The sequence below is a fragment of the Eptatretus burgeri genome, chromosome 11, assembly GCF_056783735.1.
Source record: "Eptatretus burgeri isolate ZD-2024b chromosome 11, Ebu_testis_v1, whole genome shotgun sequence".
Lineage (NCBI taxonomy): Eukaryota > Metazoa > Chordata > Myxini > Myxiniformes > Myxinidae > Eptatretus > Eptatretus burgeri.
In genome coordinates this window covers 90,698,399-90,719,155 of record NC_140971.1, presented here as the reverse complement: position 1 = coordinate 90,719,155, position 20,757 = coordinate 90,698,399, and the positions used below count along the sequence as shown (strand labels likewise).

At 42.9% G+C, this 20,757-nt stretch overlaps 1 protein-coding gene across 2 annotated transcripts in view; it reads left to right on the top strand.

The window, feature by feature from the left end:
- CEMIP (cell migration inducing hyaluronidase 1) overlaps positions 1 to 20,757 on the top strand; it is a 112,457-nt gene that overhangs the window by 81,999 nt on the left and 9,701 nt on the right. The window contains exons 19-21 of one of the 2 annotated variants that reach the window (XM_085847339.1): positions 8,605 to 8,790; positions 14,257 to 14,458; positions 19,298 to 19,378. In XM_085847339.1, coding sequence (XP_085703465.1) covers positions 8,605 to 8,790; positions 14,257 to 14,458; positions 19,298 to 19,378 — 469 coding nt within the window. Of the gene's footprint in view, positions 1 to 8,604; positions 8,791 to 14,256; positions 14,459 to 15,643; positions 18,786 to 19,297; positions 19,379 to 20,757 lie in introns of those variants that run through there. The other variant, XM_085847340.1, reaches the window with a different exon arrangement.

The window sequence follows — 20,757 nt, the reverse complement described above, 5'->3', positions numbered from 1 at the left end:
CAATTTGGGCCAAATTTGCTGAAATCCTCAATTTTAATCCAATTAACTTGAAAGTTGAACAGGATTTGCACCTCGGGTCAATGAATTCAACGACCTATTAATTTTGAGGTAAACATTGGCCAAAAGGTCAAAATTGGCCAAAAGGCCAATTTGGTTCAAATTTTCTAAAATCCTCAATTTTCATCTGATTGACTTGAAATTTGAAGATTATTTTCATGTCGGATCACTGAATCACTACCAATTAATTTTAAAGTCAAAAAGTCAACACAGGCCTTATTTATAAAATTGATATATCAGGCCAAAAACTAAATATATCACTATATTTCAAAAAGTTGTGGACGAGTTATGACAAAACAAGGTGGATGAGTTTTGGATTTTGGTTCGGATCCAGCCCATCAGTGGGATACAAAACGTGAACTGTTCCACCTGGCAGAGGTATCCACTCTAACGAGTGCCACTCTACTTTGTGCTGTTTTGCCAAATTGTCACTCTGTGAGTGATTTTACATTTGCTTGTCTGTCTGTCTGTTTGCACAGTACTTTTGTGTTTTTCTCTGCAACTGCTTGTCAGATTGAGGCGAAATTTTCATCATTGGTGCGACTGCCCATCCAGAATGTTTTGATGATAATTATGACATCGTAGGTCACGTGGTGTGGGAGCCATATTGGAAAAACAGAAAAACTTTGGACCTCTGTATCTCTGAAACCGCACCAACGAAAAAATTGAAACTTGGCAAGTTGCAAGTACTCATGGGGAATGAGTGATTTTTATGACATCATTTGTGCCCTCGTTATGATGTCATAATTGCAATTGTAGAACGCCACATCTGATCATTATGAAAATTTTAAGGGTCATCCAGGGATAAAATGGTCCACAGAAAAAAAAATGATGTCATCGGTCACTTGATTCGGCAGCCTTTTTTCTTTTTTGCTTTCAAAAGTTTTCTCTGAAGTGGCTGAACAAATTGAAGCAAAACTTTACATGGATGACTGCCTGTCTATGAGGAACAAAAGGTTCACATAGATGATATTGTTGTGGGCCGGGGTCCGGTGGCGAGAAAGACTGCTAGGTGGGAGAAGTTACATTGTCTCCCGCCAGACTCCCGGAATTGTAGGCCGTCGCTCACGGATAATTCTGTGAGGCGGTGGCTCGCTTAAACGACCGTGGAAGCCAATAACTCAACCGCGTGGCATAGGGTCTTTTTGTGTAGAACAAATTTACCTAATTAACCACGCGGGTTTGACTACCGGGGAAACACGCCCTCGATACGCCTTGCCCGATCCTGATCACTCTACCAACTACCAACTACCAACTCTACCAACCACCTTTCTGGATCGGGTGTAGCCGAGCGGAACTACCAAGGACGTACCGGCTGGAATGAACAGATTATCGGGGATAAAGACCCGGCTAAATTCAGATCCGAACCATGCTGGACCAATGAAGGAAAAGACTAAAACGAACTGGGAACATTTCTACAATGGTTTATTTACACTAAAGTGAGGAAATGTATGTGGCACAGGAACAGTTTTATTGGGAATGTTATGCAAGGGAAGATGAGAGGAAGATGTAGTGTCACAATTTTACAGCAACTTACAAAGGAGACACAGAGCAGACTTACGTGGGAATAAAACAGGCAAGATTTACAATGATCAAATACAAACACTAATGAAATTCTACTTAAAGATGGCTCCACACACTCAGACGCACACTCAAACGAAAATAAACCCAGATGTATGGCAAAGGACCCCCACAGCCAGAGAGGGAGGTGAGCTGAGGTCGCAGTTCTTTCAGGTACCTGAACGTTGGAGGGAAGGGATGTTCTGTGGTGCGGCACCTGTCAATGGTCGTGCGGCTCGGTCGAAGGCCGCACGCGTGGAGACCGTGCCTGTGAACGAGCCCGGTTCGAGTAGAGCGGAGTCTGAGGCGGGGATCAGGGCTGCAGACAGGACCCAACGAGAGACCCGGTCAAGGTCTTCCCAGCTCTCAAACACTCAAAACGAATGACCCCCCAAGAGCACAACCACTATACGACCTTCCTCCTTTCTTTCGATACCAGCCAACAAACTGTCTCACTCCAACGCTCCTCACTCCAACGCTCTCAGGGTTGCTTCATAATTTATAGATCTCCCTCAGCGAGGAGTGGCCTTGGTGAAGCTGACATCACTTTACGGCTTGATTGGACGGGCCTTCCTGGGTTCACCCTTTTTGGGCAAGGTTTCGGCCATGCAGGGAAGCCCGCCCACTCCACGCGTGTCTGGACTCACCAAAAAGGTACTGCACAAAGATTTTACCTTGGAAGGTGAGAAGAAGGTACTGTGGTTCATAATGGAGGGGATATAAATATTTATGAATCAAACTAAAAAAACATCACAACGCACCCCAGTGTCTTCCCACTACACACAAGGTCGGGATCTATCTACACATATACTTAACGGAATAACTGATTTCAGGACAACTGAATGTTTGTATGCATACGGTTCCTAGAACCGTAACAATAACATAGATCACGTGGTTTGACAGCCATATTGATTTACTCAAAAACCTATAAAAATCACCACTCCAAAGAAGTCCTGGTGAGGGTCTGCAATCTCTGATTGCTCTTTTTCTTGTAATTGTTTTTAATTTTTGTTACACTGAACGGACCAGGATGCAACGGAACAAAAGGAACAGGAGGAGGAGGGGGGCGGGAGAGAGAAAGATAAAGAACACACACAGAGAACACACACACCAACAGTAGATTTGAAAGCCAAGTTAGAGGGAGACTTGGACAAGCATGGGTGTGGGGAGGAATAGGGGGCAGGAGACGATGCAGCAACACGTTGCTCTGGCGCATGCTCTCATACCTGACCTGACATGAGAGCATGTATGAGGTGGACAAGATTGATACAGAAGGAAACTCTCAGGAGGGAAAACACTGGAAATTTGGAAGGAAGTATGCTTGAGGGTGAAGAGGGGGTTGGGTGGTAGAGAGGGGGGGACATAACTTTGAAAGAGCAGAGGGTGCAAGATCAGAAAGGGGAGGCAGTAGAAGACAGAGAGAGACCACCGACCTGTCTGCAATGGGAAAGATACAGGCCCATGTACTCAGCCCATATACACAGTGGAAGATCCCATTAATTTTGAAGGCCTTGGTTTCCACAGTGTCAAGCTGAGCAAGGTGTGAGGTGGTGTAGCCAGCCCAAAGGGGAGAGTATTACTCCATCAAGTTGTGGACGAAGGCCTTGTAGATGGATAGGTGTTCAGGTGTGCCAGGGACGGACTTCATGTGACGGAGGATGCCCAGTTGGTGACTGACTTTGGAGGCCAACTTTGAAATGTGGTTTGCCCAAGAAAGATTGTGGCTGATAGTGACACCCAGGAGTTTGAGTGACTGTACTTCCTCAAGAGGATTGTTAAGACAGTAGATGGGATTGTTTGTGAGATGGTCCTTTCGGGGAGAGAGAGAGAGAAAGTGTGCGTGTGTGTGTGTGTGTGTGTGTGTGTGTGTGTGTGTGTGTGTGTGTGTGTGTGTGTGTGTGTGTGTGTGTGTGTGTGTGTGTGTGTGTGTGTGTGTGTGTGTGTGTGTGTGTGTGTGTGTGTGTGCAGTTCATCAGGATTGAAAAACCTAAAACATATTCCAAGTGTTTTGCAAGCTTGGGATTTTGTCAAGGTCTGAAGAGAGGAAAGAGGCTGCTGCCTGCCTGTCTGAAGGATGAGGGATGTCATGGCTGACGGTGGAGTCATCAACAAATAGGTAAGGGGATTTTCTGGAGTGTCAGAGAGATCATCGATGGAGATGATGAATATGAGGAATAGGACTGGGCCCAAAACATTGCTTTGGTGCACTCCAGCCTTGACAGGGAGAGGAGAGAAAAGGATTCCGTTGAGAGCCACATGTTGGCTATGAAAGTGGAATGAGTCAGTAAGCCATGTGTGGAGTTGGCCTTGAATGCCATACACAGAGAGTTTGGAGAGCATGGTGGAATGGCAGCCTATATTGAAATCACGAGATGCAGTTGCCTGCAAAAGCATTCACCCCCTACCAATAATGCTAAATTTGGAATAATTTCGAATTATGTGGAAACAATTTTTTCCAAATGAACTTATTTATTCATAACTGAAGACATCAAACAAAACACTGTTATAGTTGAAGGAAACATGTCAGGAATACCTGCAAAAAACGTTCAAACCAAAATTCACTGGTTGTAAAAGTGTTCAACCCCTGAGGTTGGTACTTGGTGGATCACCTTTTGCAACAATTACTGCTATGAGTCTTTTTTTTTGTATACATTGATGAGGCTCATATGAGAGCTTTTTGGGGTATCACAAAGAAATTAGACACAGGTGGAGGCCCTTCAGCCCATCATGTCGGCACCACGTCAACACCACACCAATTTATCAACACCAGATCAAAATAAGAAAATACAAAATGTTTATTTATTTATTTTTTCCTTCCTTCCAGGGGAGACTGTATGGGCTTGGGTAAAAAAAAAAAACACACGTCAACCATGCAACACCCCTTGACGAGACCCCCCCACCAACTGCACTCTGCACAGATACATACAATACCTATAATGCAACATTTCCAGGTTGTTACATGGTTTGAATCAAAAATGGCAAATGAATATCACAAATAAATATCAAATGAAAGCAGATGTATGTTTTTCAGAAAGCAGATGTAACAAGACATGGATAATTATGTTTACAATGAAATCCTCTCAACTGCAGCAATTCACCTAAGTTCAATGAATATTTTGCGAGTGAGGAACAAAGTCTTTATTCATTCATTCACACTTTGGGCTGGCAACACCAACTACAAATGCTTAAAGAAGAAATCTTCCATGGGTGGGAGGCGGCAGAAGCCGAGAGGGTGGAATGGGATGAACATTTGAGGGGTGGTTGGGGGAAGCTTGGAGTGGTTTGGGTCAGGGGAAGCTTGGAGAGGGTGGGGTGAGGGGAAAGCTTGGAGTGGATGGGATGAGGGGGGGATGCAGAAAGAGAGGACAAGTAGAAAGGTTGCCCTTGGAAGGACTGCTTGGAAATCCAGTTGTATGAGATGTGGGGAAGATATTAACATAGAGTTTGACACTATAAAATATCATGAAGGGGATTTGATTGTAATGAGCAGACAAGCTCTGCAAATGTGACTTCTCAAGATTCCCATATTTAACATTTTGAGATAAATATCATGGGATGGGTGGAAGGAATGTTTGTTGAAGGCATGGGGAAATGTCGTGCTGTAGGAACTGGAGGAGGGTTGACGAGCCAAGCGCTTTGGTGAGAGGCAGGTTTGTAAAATATGCTTTTGAAGAATATGAAGCCTTGTTGATGGTCATGCTGAAGGCTAAGCAAAATGGCAAATAATGATGCTGCCACTCGAATGGAAAGGTGTCATCAGTGGACTTCAGTGCAATGCACGGGATCAGCACAGTCTTATTTGTGCCTGCAATTGTTGCTTGCAAAAGGCGGCTATTGATTACTTGTTGAACCAAAAGTCGTGGCCATTACAAAGACCATCATTTGGTGCCAGATTATGCAACAACATAATGAGCATTCCAGGCTTGAAAGCAGAGCAAGTGAGGAGGTAGGCCTAAAACATCGAGTGAATTGAAGTACTCGACTGGGGACAATACAACATTTGGGGCACTCATAACAGTCAGTATCAGCACTCAAACAATGCCACTCCACATGGAAACCATGTGGCAACTTGTTTGTTGATCTCGATGGTCATTGCATTGTGTCATGCTAGAATTGCTCACTTCGCTATCCATTGTGGATTGCTCCAATTGTTAGCAAGTTGGGGGATGCCCAATGAATGAGGCCAGCAAGAACCAAGGTAATTCACATTTCAGGTGGCAAGTCAACAACCTCGACATTTGTTAATTCACCATTATCCAGTTGTCGAAGCCATTTGGCATATTTCTCACTATTCTTGTCAATGCCATTGTGCTGACCTCACATATTTTCGCATAGCTCATAAATGTGGAACTGCAGCCATAGAGTAGAGTGTTTCATGCCTGCGTACATTATTTGCTTCCGTCAACGACGCTTCACTACTGGCAGTGGCAGTACTTGGCGGAAGTCACCGCCAAGTAAAACTAGATTGTATTCATAGAATACTTACCCTGCACGGTTTTGAGAAGGACTTGTTGCAAGCCAACTCTTCTGGTTTTTTTTACGGTTTTTTTTCTTTGATCCAATATTGTGCCAGACCAGTGACCAATGATGTCACTTTTATGAAACCATATTTCCCATGGTTAGTTGATCGATTAGTTAAAGTTTTGCATTGATCGGTTAGCAATTTCAACAATTGCAGAGAATTTTTTTTTATACTGACCAGATCAAGCGTTGCACTTGTCGAATTATGATGTCATCATGAAGGCACCGATGACATCATCATTAACATATCTTCTTCCCCATGTGGAGTACATTACAATGAGCCATTTTTCAATTTTTTTTCATGGAGTGGTTTTGGAGATATATCGGGGCAAAGTTTTTCGGCTTTTCCAAGTTGGCGCCTGTACCACGTGACCTATTACAAAATTATGACTAAAAGATTCCACAGGAGGAGGTGCACCGATTTGGCAAATTTCGTGACGATCGGACCAACAATTGCAAATAATTTTCTTTTTCATACTGACCAGATCAAGCATTGCACTTGTCAAATTGACGTCATAATGAAGGCACCGATGATGTCATCATTAACCTATTTTATTCCGCTTGGAGATTACTTGACAATGAGCCATGATTCAATGTTTTCTGTGGAGCAGTTTCGGAGACATAGAGATGCAAAGTTTTTCAGTTTTTCCAAGATGGTGCCTGTACCACGTGACCTGTGATGTAATAATTGTCATTATAAATTCTTGCAGGAGGACGCACACCTATGGTCAAAATTTCATGTCAATTGGACCAACAGTTGCAAAAAAAAAACAAATTCATTGCTTATCGAATCAAGCATTGTGCTTGTCGAATTATGACATCATAATGAAGAAAGCGATGACATAATTAGCACACCTTATTCCCCATGGGAAGCACTTGACAATGTGTCATGTGTAATTTTTTTTCCATGGAGTGGTTTCGGAGCTATAGAAGTGGAAAGTTTTTCGGTTTTTCCAAGATGGTGCCTGTACCACATGATCGATGACGTCATACTTAGGACTAAAAATTCTACACGATGAGGCACACCAATTTGGAATTTTTTTTTAATATCAATCAGACTAACAGTTGCTGTGAAAATGAATTTTAAAAATGCAGACACATACGCACGCACGCATGTACGGCACACGTACGTATGGCACACTGACACGACCGATCGCTTAACTCCGCTTTTGGCTTCATGAGCGCGGGGTAATTAATGACCTTGCCTACAAATGGCTATGTCTCCCGATTTGCCTCAACTGACACTTGTGTCATTTTAAAACCCAAACCTTTTACTCTCTAGCGTTTTCAGTGTTTACCAAACTGATGAAGACACCAAAATACATTGCTAAAGTACCTAATCGGGAGATCACTAAAGCACCAGAAGAACTACAGCACTTTGTGTCACGCTAAAATTAATGTACTAAACTGTAGAGTGGAAAAGATGCAGTGTAAAAGTGTTTACTTTAGATGTGAAATAAAATGTTATTCGCCGAATGCTTGCTGGTGAACATGCAGTTGATGTTGCCGGGTTATTGAGTTTGCCTCCGACTGTGGTGCGAACCATCTATAAAAAAAGAAAGTTTCCTTTATTAAAGGAGAAGGGGAAGAAGAAGAGGTACCGCCTGGTTCAACCGCCTCCTGACGAGGTTTATTTTGATTTAAATTGTCTGAAAATTGTTTTTGCTTTTAAAATTTATGCGAATGTGTGTTTGAATATAACTGTCGTCAACCAAAAGAAGGGTAATATCATCAGTTAGAAGCAAAATATAATACGTGGAGGCAAACCATAACACCAACATGGCGGATGTATGATTTTCCCAATTACAATTGAGGCTGGAGTCAGGCGAGCTGTCCAGCCAATGGATTTTGACTGGAAGGTTTCAGACTCGCGCAGACAGCTTCATTATGTTTTTAATATATAACATTTATTATTCGATTACCCTGAAGTGTGTGAATGCCATTATGACATCACTTTCATATATTGTGGGGAAAATAACTGGAGAGTCTTATCAAAATTTTAGGCTGTGTTGGAAATCGGGTGAACCTGTTCCCATCTTAACCCTTTCTAGGTTCTGAAGTTAAAATCCGATAAACTTAAATTTGCTATTGTCTCATTATGTCCTTGTGTGTACCTCATGTAAAAATGCACTGAAGTACAAGCACCTCTGAGAGCCATACATCACTATAAGAGCAAAATCCAGAAACGATGTTGATTCATTTCAAGGAAGATCTTTTTAAGATTCATCTTTTTGTTGCATTTTAATTTTGCTTTCCCTTAAAAAAAAAAAAAAAACAGTTATAGAGACATGGGCAGCACCACTGTTTCAGAGACAGCATTTGGCATACATCTCAGATTGCCTTCGGACATAGTATTGTCGAACCATAAGTTTTTGTTTTCATCCTCATTAACCTTTACCTTTCTGATCATTTTCTTGCAACATTCATGTGCATCTTTTTTATTTGCTTCGATCTTTGTTTCATCAGAGATGACTGGGTGCAGTTAGGAATCTGCTACCCACGAGGTACACTGTTCAGCATCATATGGGACATCCATAGCAAGCAGCAGAAGACAACACGGAAACTGGACTCCTTTGTGCGAGTGTCGTCTCTCGAGAAACTCACTGTGTCTGGCTCTCCCCGCCCGCGATACTACTGGGATGAGTGGACAGGGTGAGGCCAAATACAATTAATCATATTTGATACGATAGCCATTTCAATGTCATATCCCCTTGAAATGAGCCCACTCATTGAGTTGAATCATGTCAGCAAAGTGTTTTCCATCGAAAACAACTACCTCTGTTTTGATGCCTGCCAAAGCCAAGAAAACCATCAGAGGGATGATGTCGAGGAGAGCAACTAACAACATGAGCTGCAACTTTGTACTGGCAGTACTTGCCATGAACACGAAAGCAACAAGTGGTGATACACAATGGAATACAAAAGCCTGAGTGCAGGAGCAAATTTATTGAATTAGATGTCACACCAAAATATATTGATATAATATGAGCCCAAAAGCACTTCCGAGGGATTTCCATGAACCGTTAAGGATATAGTAACACTTATTATAATCGGAAAAATCAAATCCGTCTTTACATGCATTAAATAATCAGTTTGATCACCTTTTGCTTTGAGAACTGGCTCTACTTTATATAGAATTCCATTCCTGTAGTAATTATTTGCAGACTACTGTTGTAGGACTTGTTAACAATTGTAGTGGATGAGAATACATCTCTCATATACTGTAGTTCTAACTGTAGCATTTTTTTTTCCTTGTGGAGGGGAGAGAGAGAGAGAGAGAGAGAGGAGAGAGAGAGGAGAGAGAGAGAGAGAGAGAGGAGAGAGAGAGAGAGAGAGGAGAGAGAGAGAGAGAGGAGAGAGAGAGAGAGGAGAGAGAGAGAGAGAGAGAGAGAGAGAGAGAGAGAGAGAGAGAGAGAGAGAGAGAGGAGAGAGAGAGAGAGAGAGTGGGAGGGGAGAGAGAGGAGAGAGAGAGAGTGGGGAGGGAGAGAGAGAGAGTGGGGAGGGGAGAGAGAGAGTGGGGAGGGGAGAGAGAGAGTGGGGAGGGGAAAGAGAGAGAGTGGGGAGGGGAGAGAGAGAGAGAGTGGGGAGGGGAGAGAGAGAGAGAGTGGGGAGGGGAGAGAGAGAGTGGGGAGGGGAGAGAGAGAGTGGGGAGGAGAGGAGAGAGAGTGGGGAGGGGAGAGAGAGAGTGGGGAGGAGAGAGAGAGAGTGGGGAGGCGAGAGATAGAGAGAGAGAGAGGAGTGGGGATGAGAGAGAGAGAGAAGAGAAGAGAAGAGAAGCGAAGAGAAGAGAAGAGAAGAAGAGAAGAGAAGAAGAGTGAGTGAGAGGATGTGGGGTAGGAGAGGAGGGGGGATCAGGTCGGAATAATTCAGAATATAATGAAACAGATTGCACAAGAAGGTGAAAGAATGCAATCACCTAAAAAAAAAATTTTAAACCTCAACAATTTCAGTGGGTACAGCAAGACACCGCAGGGATGCACTGGAGGTGTGAGAGGCCTGAATTTTGTACTTTGATCCATTGACCAGTTATTTCAAAGGAGAATAAGATGTATATTTCGTGACATTTCACAGTGACCGTGTGTGCCACGGGCACTTTTTCCCATGAATTAACACTGTTCATAGCAAGGGGTAGTGCAGGTGACTGAAGTGCATGCGTTATACCTCATCATTCACTTCACCTTGCCACATCGCTCACTCGGCACTGCTGCATCGTAAATCCTTTCTGTCCTGACTGTTCATTATCACTACTACCCTGACATACTTGCCAGTCCCTACTGATGAAAAGTAGCCCCATAACATGATGCTGTCACCATCATGATGGACAGTAGGGATGGTGTTGACTGTGTGATATGTAGTGTTAGGCTTGCGCCAGACTCAACGCTTTGAATTTGGACCACAAAGTTCATTTTTTTTTGGTCTCGTCTGACCACAAAACCTTTCTCTACATTCCTGGAGTATCATTAAGATGCCTTTTTCACAAACTCCAGATGAGCTTTTAGATGCGTCTTTTTCAGTAATGGCTTCTTTCTTGCCACCTGTCCATAGAGGCCAGCTTTGTGAAAGGCACAGGATATTGTTGATTGATGAACACTGACCTCCATCTCAGATATAGAACCCTGCACACCTTTCAATGTCATTGTGGATTTTAAGTGACATCCCTGCTTGCTTGGCTGCTGAGTTTGAATGGGTAACCTGATCTGTGTAGTCTGGTTGGTATGATATGTCTTCCACTTAATGATGGATTTCACCATACTCAAAGGGATAATGAGTGACTGAAATTTTTTTATAACCCTCTCCTGAATGGTGCTTCTCCACCACTTAATGTCTGTCTTCATTGGAAAGCTCCTTTGTCTTCATGTTTGCCTTGTTGGTTGACCAAGTGAGTTGCACCTTAAAACTCCTTTGATAAGTGTGGATCTTAATTTTTAAAGTTAAACCACTAAATGCATACAGGTGAAACCTATTACACTTATTTTGTAACCTTTAAAACAAAAAATGTTCTCCTGAAGTGATTTTGGGTTAATTAGGCAAAGGGTTTGAATGCTTGTGCAACTGAGGATCATCTGATTTTCTCTGTTAATCAAACTTATTTACATTTTATTTGCATTTTTTAGTTTTATTACTTTGGAGTAGTTTGTGAACTCTGTGTATTAAGTTTGATTTGAAAGCATCATGAAATATGCGCAGATGGCATCAAAATGTGAAAACTTTGGAGGAGGGTGAATTTATTTCACTCAGGCTGAGTGGCAGGGTCTCCAAGCAGCCATCACACTTCAAGACTGGTCTCCAATCGCCACTTTCTCCAACATCAACTCATCCTGAGAATTATTTCAAAGAAACTTACTCTCCCTCATGCACAGATTTATCCCCTCTAGTTTTCAGTTGTCCTACCCTCCTTCCTACCCTTGGTTCACTGAAGCTTGTGGCGAGGCAGTTGTCCTGAAACAACTTGCCTTTGCCTCATGGAAAGCAAACCCAACTAAGGGTAATCTCAGTTCCTTCCATAAAGCTCGGAACAAATGTGTATCTACCCTCAGGAGAGCCCGAAAACAACATCTTTCTCATCTCGTCTGAACTCTCAAACCGCTCTCCCTCCACCAAATCCTGGTGGTGACTAATCAAATCTGTTTCTGGTGTATGTTCCCCCTCTATCCCCTCCCTTACCTCAAATGGTGTGATACCGCACTGCTGATACCGCACGTGAAAAGGCTGAATGTCTAAACTCGGTGTTTGCATCAAAATCTTGAATACAAAACCCATCGCTTTCTGTACCCGCCTTACCCAGTCACAACTAGCTGTCCCTGGACTCTGTGTCCTTTTCTTCTGACAAGGTGGAGAGGTCGCTGTTAAATCTCAACTCAGATTCTGCAACCGGTCCAGATGGCATCAGCCCAAGTGTCCAAAAAACCTGCTCCTCTGCTCTTGCTCACCCTCTCTCTTTTCTATTCACCCTCTGATTTGCTCAAGGTTATCTGACATCTGATTGGAAAACAGCAAACATCACTGCTCTGCATAAAAAGGTGCAAAAACATATCGATGCACCTACAATCCAATCAGTCTTCTCCCAATCATCAGCAAGGTTATGGAATCCATCATCGCTGCAGACATTAAATCCTTCCTCTTCTCTAATGGCTTGATTTCTGATCATCAATTTGGTTTCGGACCAGGTCATTCCACCCTGGATATGCTGCTCCTGCTCTCCCAACAATGGATGGAGGTCCTCAATGCCAGACATGAAATCAGAGCCGTATCCCTGGACATATCACGTGCTTTTGACATGGTTTGACATGGTCTACTGGCACCCTGCCCTGCTAAACAAACTCTCTTCCGATGATATCCAAGGCCATCTCCACTCATGGCTCGCAGATTTCCTCTCCTGTCGTAGTCAACGTGTGGCCCTAAATGGAGTTTTTTCATCTCTTCCTGTGCAGGCTGGAGTTCCTCAAGGTAGCGTTCTGGGCCCTGTTCTTTTTCTGGTTTTCATCAATGATCTCTCCGACTCTCTGGAAAATCCTCTATCTCTTTGCTGATGACTCCACTCTCTGCCGTACCATCGGTCATCCCTCAGACCGGCAAGCAGCAGCTTCTTCGCTCACTACAGATCTGGATAAAATCACAAACTGGTCCAACACGTGGAACATGTCTTTCAATCCTGACAAATCTCACACTCTCACTTTGTCTCTCTGAAAGGACCGTTTGGAACCCCCCCCAACCCCCATCTACTTTCTCAACAATTCCTGGAAGAAGTCCTTTCTTTCAAGCTTCTGAGTCTCACTATCTGCCATGATCTTTCCTGTGAAAGCCACATTTCCAACCTGGCCAACAAAGCCAGTTACCGACTGGGAATCCTCCGTCGTGCAAAGTCCTTCCTCGGCCCACCTGAGCTCCTGAACACACACAAAGCTTTCACCTTCAGCCTGATTGAGTACTGCTCTCCCCTCTGGGCTGATGCTCCTGCCTCTCACCTTTCTAAGCTTCATGCTGTGGAAACCAAGGCATTTAGGATTTTTGGTATCTCCCGCAGTGAGGCTGTCTTTCGGCTTCTCTCTCTCTCTCACTGCAGACAGGTCGGTGCTCTTTCTGTCATCTACCATCTCCTCTCTGGTCTCCCCCCCCTGCTCTGTCTGAGATATGTCCCCCCCCCAATATTTCCACAGAGCGCTCAAGATTCGCCAGTAACCCCCTTCTGTTAAAACTACCAAAATCCTGAATCACTGCTCACCTTCACCCTGTCACTGTTTGTCTTCCACTGTTTTCCCGCCTTTTGGAATAAACTCCCTCACTCTGTTCAATCCCATTCTTCCCTCCAGGCCGTTAAAACAGCTGTTCACCACCACCTCTTATCTTCCCCCATTCAAATCCTTGATCTTTTCTACCCCTGATAATCCACCCAAGCCCACCTCCTTCAAATTCCCTGCTTTCCTTCCTGAAAGTCCCTGTAATGTCCATCTTGTATGTCCCGTGTTCCCCGCCTCATCCCTCTCCCTACCATAGATCTCCTTATGTCTCTGTTCCCCACTGTTTTGTCCTTCCCACTCCCACCCCTCTTGTCTCCTGCCCCCCCCTGTTGTGTGTTGTGTGTTAGCTCTCATACGAGCCTCCACAATGTATACAAAAAAAAAAAAATCTTTTGCAGGCCTTTGTATGTGTCACCTGACTATATCCTTGACTGTAGATTCTGGTTGCCTTACTTCCCCTGATTCAATCCTTGCTTCATTACTATTCCCCTGAAGAAGGATAATCTCCTCCAACGTTGGCTCGTTCAGAAAGCCCAAGTACAGTATGTGCACTCTTTGTGTGCTCAGTTTGGGTCAGCAAGGCAGATTCATGGGAAGCTTATTTTCATTGAGTAAAAAAGTTTTTACAACCATAATTTTCGATTGTCTTTCTTTTGTTCCATCTTTCCTAATCATCCCATCGTTCATTGAAAGAGAATACACCTGATAAGGAAATGAGAAGTCGGTAACTTGTCACTTAATATCTGAGTATTGTAAGCAGAAATAGTTTCCTGTTTCTATTCTCTTCTATTAATTAATATCACCTCATCCTAATCAAGACTCCTTCGGGTTTCTGTCTTTTGTTTCCATCTCCTTCATCCTTCCCATTGCCAAACAAAAGTCTCCTGTTTTTGTACGTGCGCACCTCATTTCCACGAAATGGGCACGAGTTCTGCTCAGTGCGAGGATGTGAGCGTGTTCGCATTAAGGCTGACTTGCCTCCTCACTCAGGACCCAGTGACTGCTCGGTTCTTGCCTACCCTAAGTACTCGACAACACCATCACCAGTCACCATGCCGGCACGAGTAGTACGGCAAAAACATGTGAGCAAGTCACTTTTTATCATCTGTTTATTTAATAGTAATGTTGTTGAGGCAATTTAGTATACAGTATAAAAATAGGACCGCGGGTCCTGAAGCTCACCTGGATCAGGAGCAACAGTCACTCAACCCCCCCCCCCCCCCCCGCAGACCCTCCTAGACGCTGATTTATTTTTCAAACTGTGAACAAACTTTGGAACATCATTGTGGATGAAGGTTGTGGTCAAGTTTCATTGGAATTGTTGGATGTGTAGTTTCTGAGAATAAAGCAAATACCTATTTTAAGAGGAAACCCCCTGTAGACCCCTTCAGATCCCAATTTTTTTTAATGGTGTGAACAAACTTTGCTATAGCACGGGTGATGAAGGTTGTGGTCAAGTTCCATAGAAATTGTTTGTGTAGTTTCAGAGGAAAAAGCAAATACCTATTTTTTTTGGGGGGGGGGGGATCAAACCTGTACCATCTTTGACCCCTGGTTTGACCCTTAGACCCAAAATTTTTTTTATTTAATGCCATGAATAAGCTTGAGTTGCAACATACCAAATATCATTTTAGCCAAGTTTGGTCACAATCCCATCAGCAGTTTCAGAGAAGAAGTTGCAAGTGTTTACGAACTAACGGACTGGCAATGTGCCATCCCATAAGCTCCCTGGAACTACATTCCAGGTGAGCTTAAAATTATCTGATTTTTTTTTTCTTTTTTTATAATAATCAGGCAAACCTACAAGATGAAATCAGTATTTAGCTCTTGTTTTGATTTCAATTATGTTTGGAAAATCAATAGTGATTTATTTTTTCAATATCTCACCACCTGGGGTCACTATTTTTCTGTGTTCCTCAAGCATTTTCATAAATGAATCAACTCATAAAATAAATAAATCAATCGATTGAATCAACTCAGCCTAATAAACCTACATTTGAACTGCCTTCATACAAACCCTCCATGAGCTCATCGAGTATTTTTTTTTCACCATTTTCAAAAGCTTTTTTTTAGGGTTTGGTGAGAGGCACAATACACAAAATGTGAGATTCAAGCAATATTACAGAAATCTGATCTCGTATGTACCATATGTACTTTAAAGAGCGTGGTGCTGTCAAAGTGGCTTCTTGATACAAGTTTTGCTGGATGGTTTGGCATCGCCTTCCCAGCGGTCATTCAGGGCAAGAATTTTGATTTTTTTTTTTTAGGGTGCTGGGGATAGCTCACCTACTCTTCGCAAGGGACACCATAGGATCTTTAACAACCTACAACGTCCACCAACTAATGCTGGCAGATGGATACCCAGTTTCATGTCCAACTGAGGGATGGAGCACTCAATGATGTCTCACCCCACATGTAAAACACCAGGATGACATTTTCAAGCCGAGTCGAGATTCGACCCAGAGGCGAGTCTTACCTCGAGGCTATCTTCCCAGCCCACCGGATGCTTCGAGGGCCATCTATTTACTACATATCTACAGAGCAGGGGAAATGGTCCAGGGCAGTGTGTACGGCAGTGAGGTGTGGGTATGGGTGGTTATTACCTAGCTATGCGTTACAATCATCAATTTATATTGTCATTTCTTCTATTGCATTTTTTCCAAACATGTTCTGTATTTTTTAAATGCTTATTTAAATTTAATGTTTATGATAGTATTTAAGAAGCAATTGCAATTCTTTAAAGCCTTAATGGATTTAAACTTAACTTTAACTAACTTCGCTTTATGAATTTGCTTAACTTCTATGTTCTTATCACCAACTTTATGGAACATCACAGCCTGGTTTCTCACAATATCCGCCCAATTGACACTCCTTTGAGTCAGGTTGAGCGAGTTCGATTGTTTGGGTTGTTTGTTCTGAACCACAAACAAAGAAGCAAATGTGGTTCCTTTTGAATTTATTTTTAGATCCTCGTGGAGGATCTCGAAGTCTTACTCACGTTGTTGTTCTTCATCTTCTTCTTGTGGACTTTTTTGTTTCACAGCCTACAGTTTTCATCGAAACTTCCTGAAACTTGGTGTACATATGTAAAAATACCCTGCGCAGACAGTAACCATCTCCGATTTTGAAAATTCCTCTTAGAAAAAAAAAGTTATGCCGTCAAAATATCTCCGCTAATGGAAATCGCATAAAAAATTATCTCCGAAACTAGGCAAGCTTTTTGAATTTTGTTTGCGGGAATCGAACAGGGCATTAGCAGAGATGAATTACCGCACATACGATACATAACTATGACGTCATATCAATTTTTATGACGTCATTCCTATTTTTTGACATTTTTTGTTTCGCAACCCAGAGTTTTCATCAGATCTTCGTGAAACTTGCCATGTATATGCAGAAAGCCCACGCGCACGCAGTAACCATCTCCGATTTTGGAAATTCTTCCAAGAAAAAAGGTTTTACATCATAATATCGCCGCTAATGGAAATTGCCTATGCCATTATCTCCGAAACTAGGCAAGCTGCTTGAATTTTGTTTGCAGGAATCAAGCCGGACATTAGCACAGATAATTATATATCACAAACCTGATACATCATAATGACGTCATATTCGTTTTTATGACGTCATCATTCAGAGGATGAGGATCTTAGCTCATTTGAGCTTGTTAAATACCAGAATTTGAAATGCATGAAAATGATGTCAGTGCATTTGAAATTCGCCTGTAAAATTCATAAGATTCAGGCCAGTGAATGTCATTCGAACACCTCACCTGCAAATAATCATGTGACATCCACATGGATGAATCGCTTCAGTGTACAGCTTGCTTTACGGAATGCATGAGTGAGGTTGTTAAATTATATCTTGATCAATGAAAGGTTTTATTTCAACACAATACATCTTTCATAAAAACATTAAAAAATATATAACAAGAACGGCACTCGGTAGAGCACCACCTCTGCCATGCTGAATCGTTTTGTATCCCACTGATATCCCTGGTAAGTGTAAGCAAGGCTGAGGCCTTGCAGGCCAATTCTCATTCAGCCCACTCAAACTCGCACATGCCGCCTTATAATTCCTAACGAATCACAAATTTCTCAAAGCAATTACCACCGCTGCCAATATACAGGAATCCAGACAATTACCACCGTAACTAAACGAAGGCAAGAGTTTGTTCGAAATGCTGCTTTATTTTTGAAATAGTTCAGGATGCACACACACACACACACACACACACACACACACACACACACACACACACACACACACACACACACACACACACACACACACACACACACACACACACACACACACACACACACACACACACACACACACACACACACACACTGAGCATCGTCCCTTCACCCACCAAAACCACGAGAGGGCGACACAGTACTCAACAAGGATAACATGCATTATGGAAGATGCAAGAAAGCTTTTTGTGTACTTTTGACTGCTTTTGAAGGGTTAAACAGCTTGTCCACCTGTATGTCACGCTGTAACACTGCACTTGCCATTTACATTTACATGCAAAGCTGAAATGATGCCTTCATGTATCAACCAACAATTTTGACCATCTCTTATGAAGACACCATTATTTACAATCCTATATATTAATGGTTCCCATGTCGATTTACCACCTGACGTGAGGTCTGAGATTCGTCAAAGAGCTGATGACAGAGAACGAGAAGGTCAACACACCAGCATTGGTGGAGAGGAAGACAGGCCAACAAGAGATAAAAGGCCAACATTAAAAAGCCTGATGGGAGTAAAACGAGGACAAGCAGATATTAAATTGAACATAACATCGTAGAAAAAAGGCATGTTCGTAATAAATGCTGACATTAAGATAAATGTTATAAAACTCTTTTTGGAATTGTAAGAACTTGCTGGTCACACACCAGTGCTGTGGTTTTGCTCCTTGTTCTTGGTTTCGCACCACTCACGGCACACTGACCTGTTAACCTGGACAAGTGGTAGTTGCATTTTAACACTCACTGGGTGTATATTCTCTCACAATAAGGGGATCAGGTCATGCTGTTGACTTTCCACAATCTTATACAAAACGGATTTATCATAAGCTTGGACTGTATGTCCAACGTAATAAAGTAGTAATTTTGAAATGTTTGTGGGGAAAACCAATTTTTTGGGATGCTATCCAGGACTGCCTGGTGTTGGCTTAATGGTTAGGGTGGTGGGCTTGGGATCCTCGGATCCTGAGTTCAAATCCCACTCGGCTGTTGAATTAATACGATGTGGGGTTGACTCTGCCTGTCATTCTTCCGAGGTCGGCAAAATGAGTGCCAGCATGCTGGTTATCCTGTGTCCGAGTGGTGACCCGTCCAGGATTGAGCCCAATAGCCGAGGAGACTGCTTAGGCAGCACCAACGCTCTGCACGGAGTATGGTCCACATGGATGGCTTCTATATTGGCCTAAAGGTGTCCCACCATTGAAGAGCATCATGTTTAATTACTTGAATTTGGCTGTCAGGATAGTACTGATGTCATGTACTTATACCTATAAGCTTTCTCTATTCTGGTTTTGATTCCTGACCCAACGATAAACTGTCACCCTGGTGCTTCACAGGTAACGTATTGCATCAAATATAATGCTGTTGTTTGAAGGGCGCATTCAACCAACTGTCAGGTCTGCTGGCATTTACTTGTGAACATTAAGTATGCCACGGTATCTTTAGAAAAGAGGAAGTTATTGTGTGCCAGTGACCTGGCCAAATTTCAATGTCCTGCCTTGATACACAAGGGATTCTGGTTCAGCGGTGTAGCTGCATCCGCAAAAATTATGATGCAAACCACGAGCCAGGTGCTGCGTAATGCATGAATGAATAAATGTTTGCACAGATGAGAATGGGAGAAAATGCTAACATTCCACAACTTAAATGCTACTTGTTGCATTACAGAAATCCAGCAACATGCTTGTGGAGGTGAAGCTGCAATCTCTTATTTCAAGAGAAAAGTCCACTGCATTTGCAGCAGCCACGGTGGGTTTCACGTTGCCTTCATGAAAATTGATGACGGTGCGAGAAAACCAGTAACCGTCATTGAAGTTGTGGGTGACATGTGGTGACAGTGTAGGGAGCAGACAGTTGGTTCCTGTGCTAAGATGTGTTTATTGTTTGGTTTTTAATTAATTTTAATGTTGTTTCATTTTGGCTTCCTCATTTTCCATTCCTTTCGTCTCCGTCTCTGTCTCAATAAATCTCTCTGAAATCCATCTGCTCATGGCCTACCCGTCTCCCTCTCTAAATACTTGAATAGTGCAAAGGGTGAGTCGATTTTTGAACCATTTGCTGCTCGCGGAGTCCACGTGTTACACCTCAATGTTCTCAAGACAAGAAACACAAGTATCCCCAACCACTTTCCCAAAACCTCCACACACCCCCCCCTCCCACTATTCTACTCTCCATGGGGCCTACACCATCCTTGAAAAGTTAGGTCATGATTAATTAAAGTGGTTAAATAGATTACCCTTCCCCTTATTCTAAATTTCCACCCTCCCCATAAATCTCAAAAATATGTTGAAGCTACCAACTTCATCTTTTTCATCATTAACCCCCCCTCCCCCCCGCCCCTTCCCTCCACCCCTCATGGACACTATACCTACAAAGGTTAGTGGCAATCACTCAAGCCGTTACAGAGACCCCCTCCTCCTTTTCCCCTGATTCAAAATCCCCCCCTAAATTGAAATATCTGTGAAAGTTCAACTTGATTTTCTTCACCATAAATCCCCATGAGGTCGCCATTATGGAGGACCCGTTTGGCAACACTACAGTCCAGAGGGCTGCTGTGAATAGCTGGAGCCTGATATGGAGAACCTTCCTCCCCCCTCACCCACATTTTCACCCCCTCCATAAAATTACTACTACCATCATATATTGCTCCCCATTGTCCCCCATTATATGTCCTAAATTTGGTTGCGATCATGCAAGCCAAGCTGTTGCAAAAATCTCTCCCATTCCCCTGCCCCCAACCCCAAATCGCCAACTCCATACCAAACACATGGTACGTGCTGCTTCCTTGCTTTATACTCGGCATTTTAAAAGGATAGAGCGTGGACAAGTAACAATTAGGTTGGTAACCATTGCACAGCTTTGATGGACCTCGTGCCCCCCTCCCTTTTTGAAGTTCCTTGCAAGGGAAATCATCATCATATGTTCAACACGGGGTAGAGTTATTTAGATTTTCTTCTTTTTCCTGTAAATATGGTCCTTTAGTACCAAATCAATCACAACTTAACATCTTTCTCTCCTCACTTCCATTTTCTACAATCAGAGTATTCTCTTTCTATGTGTAAATTTTTCACACTCTCACTAACTTTCCTGCTTGTTTTCACTTTTCAATAACAATATTCTCGTGTGCA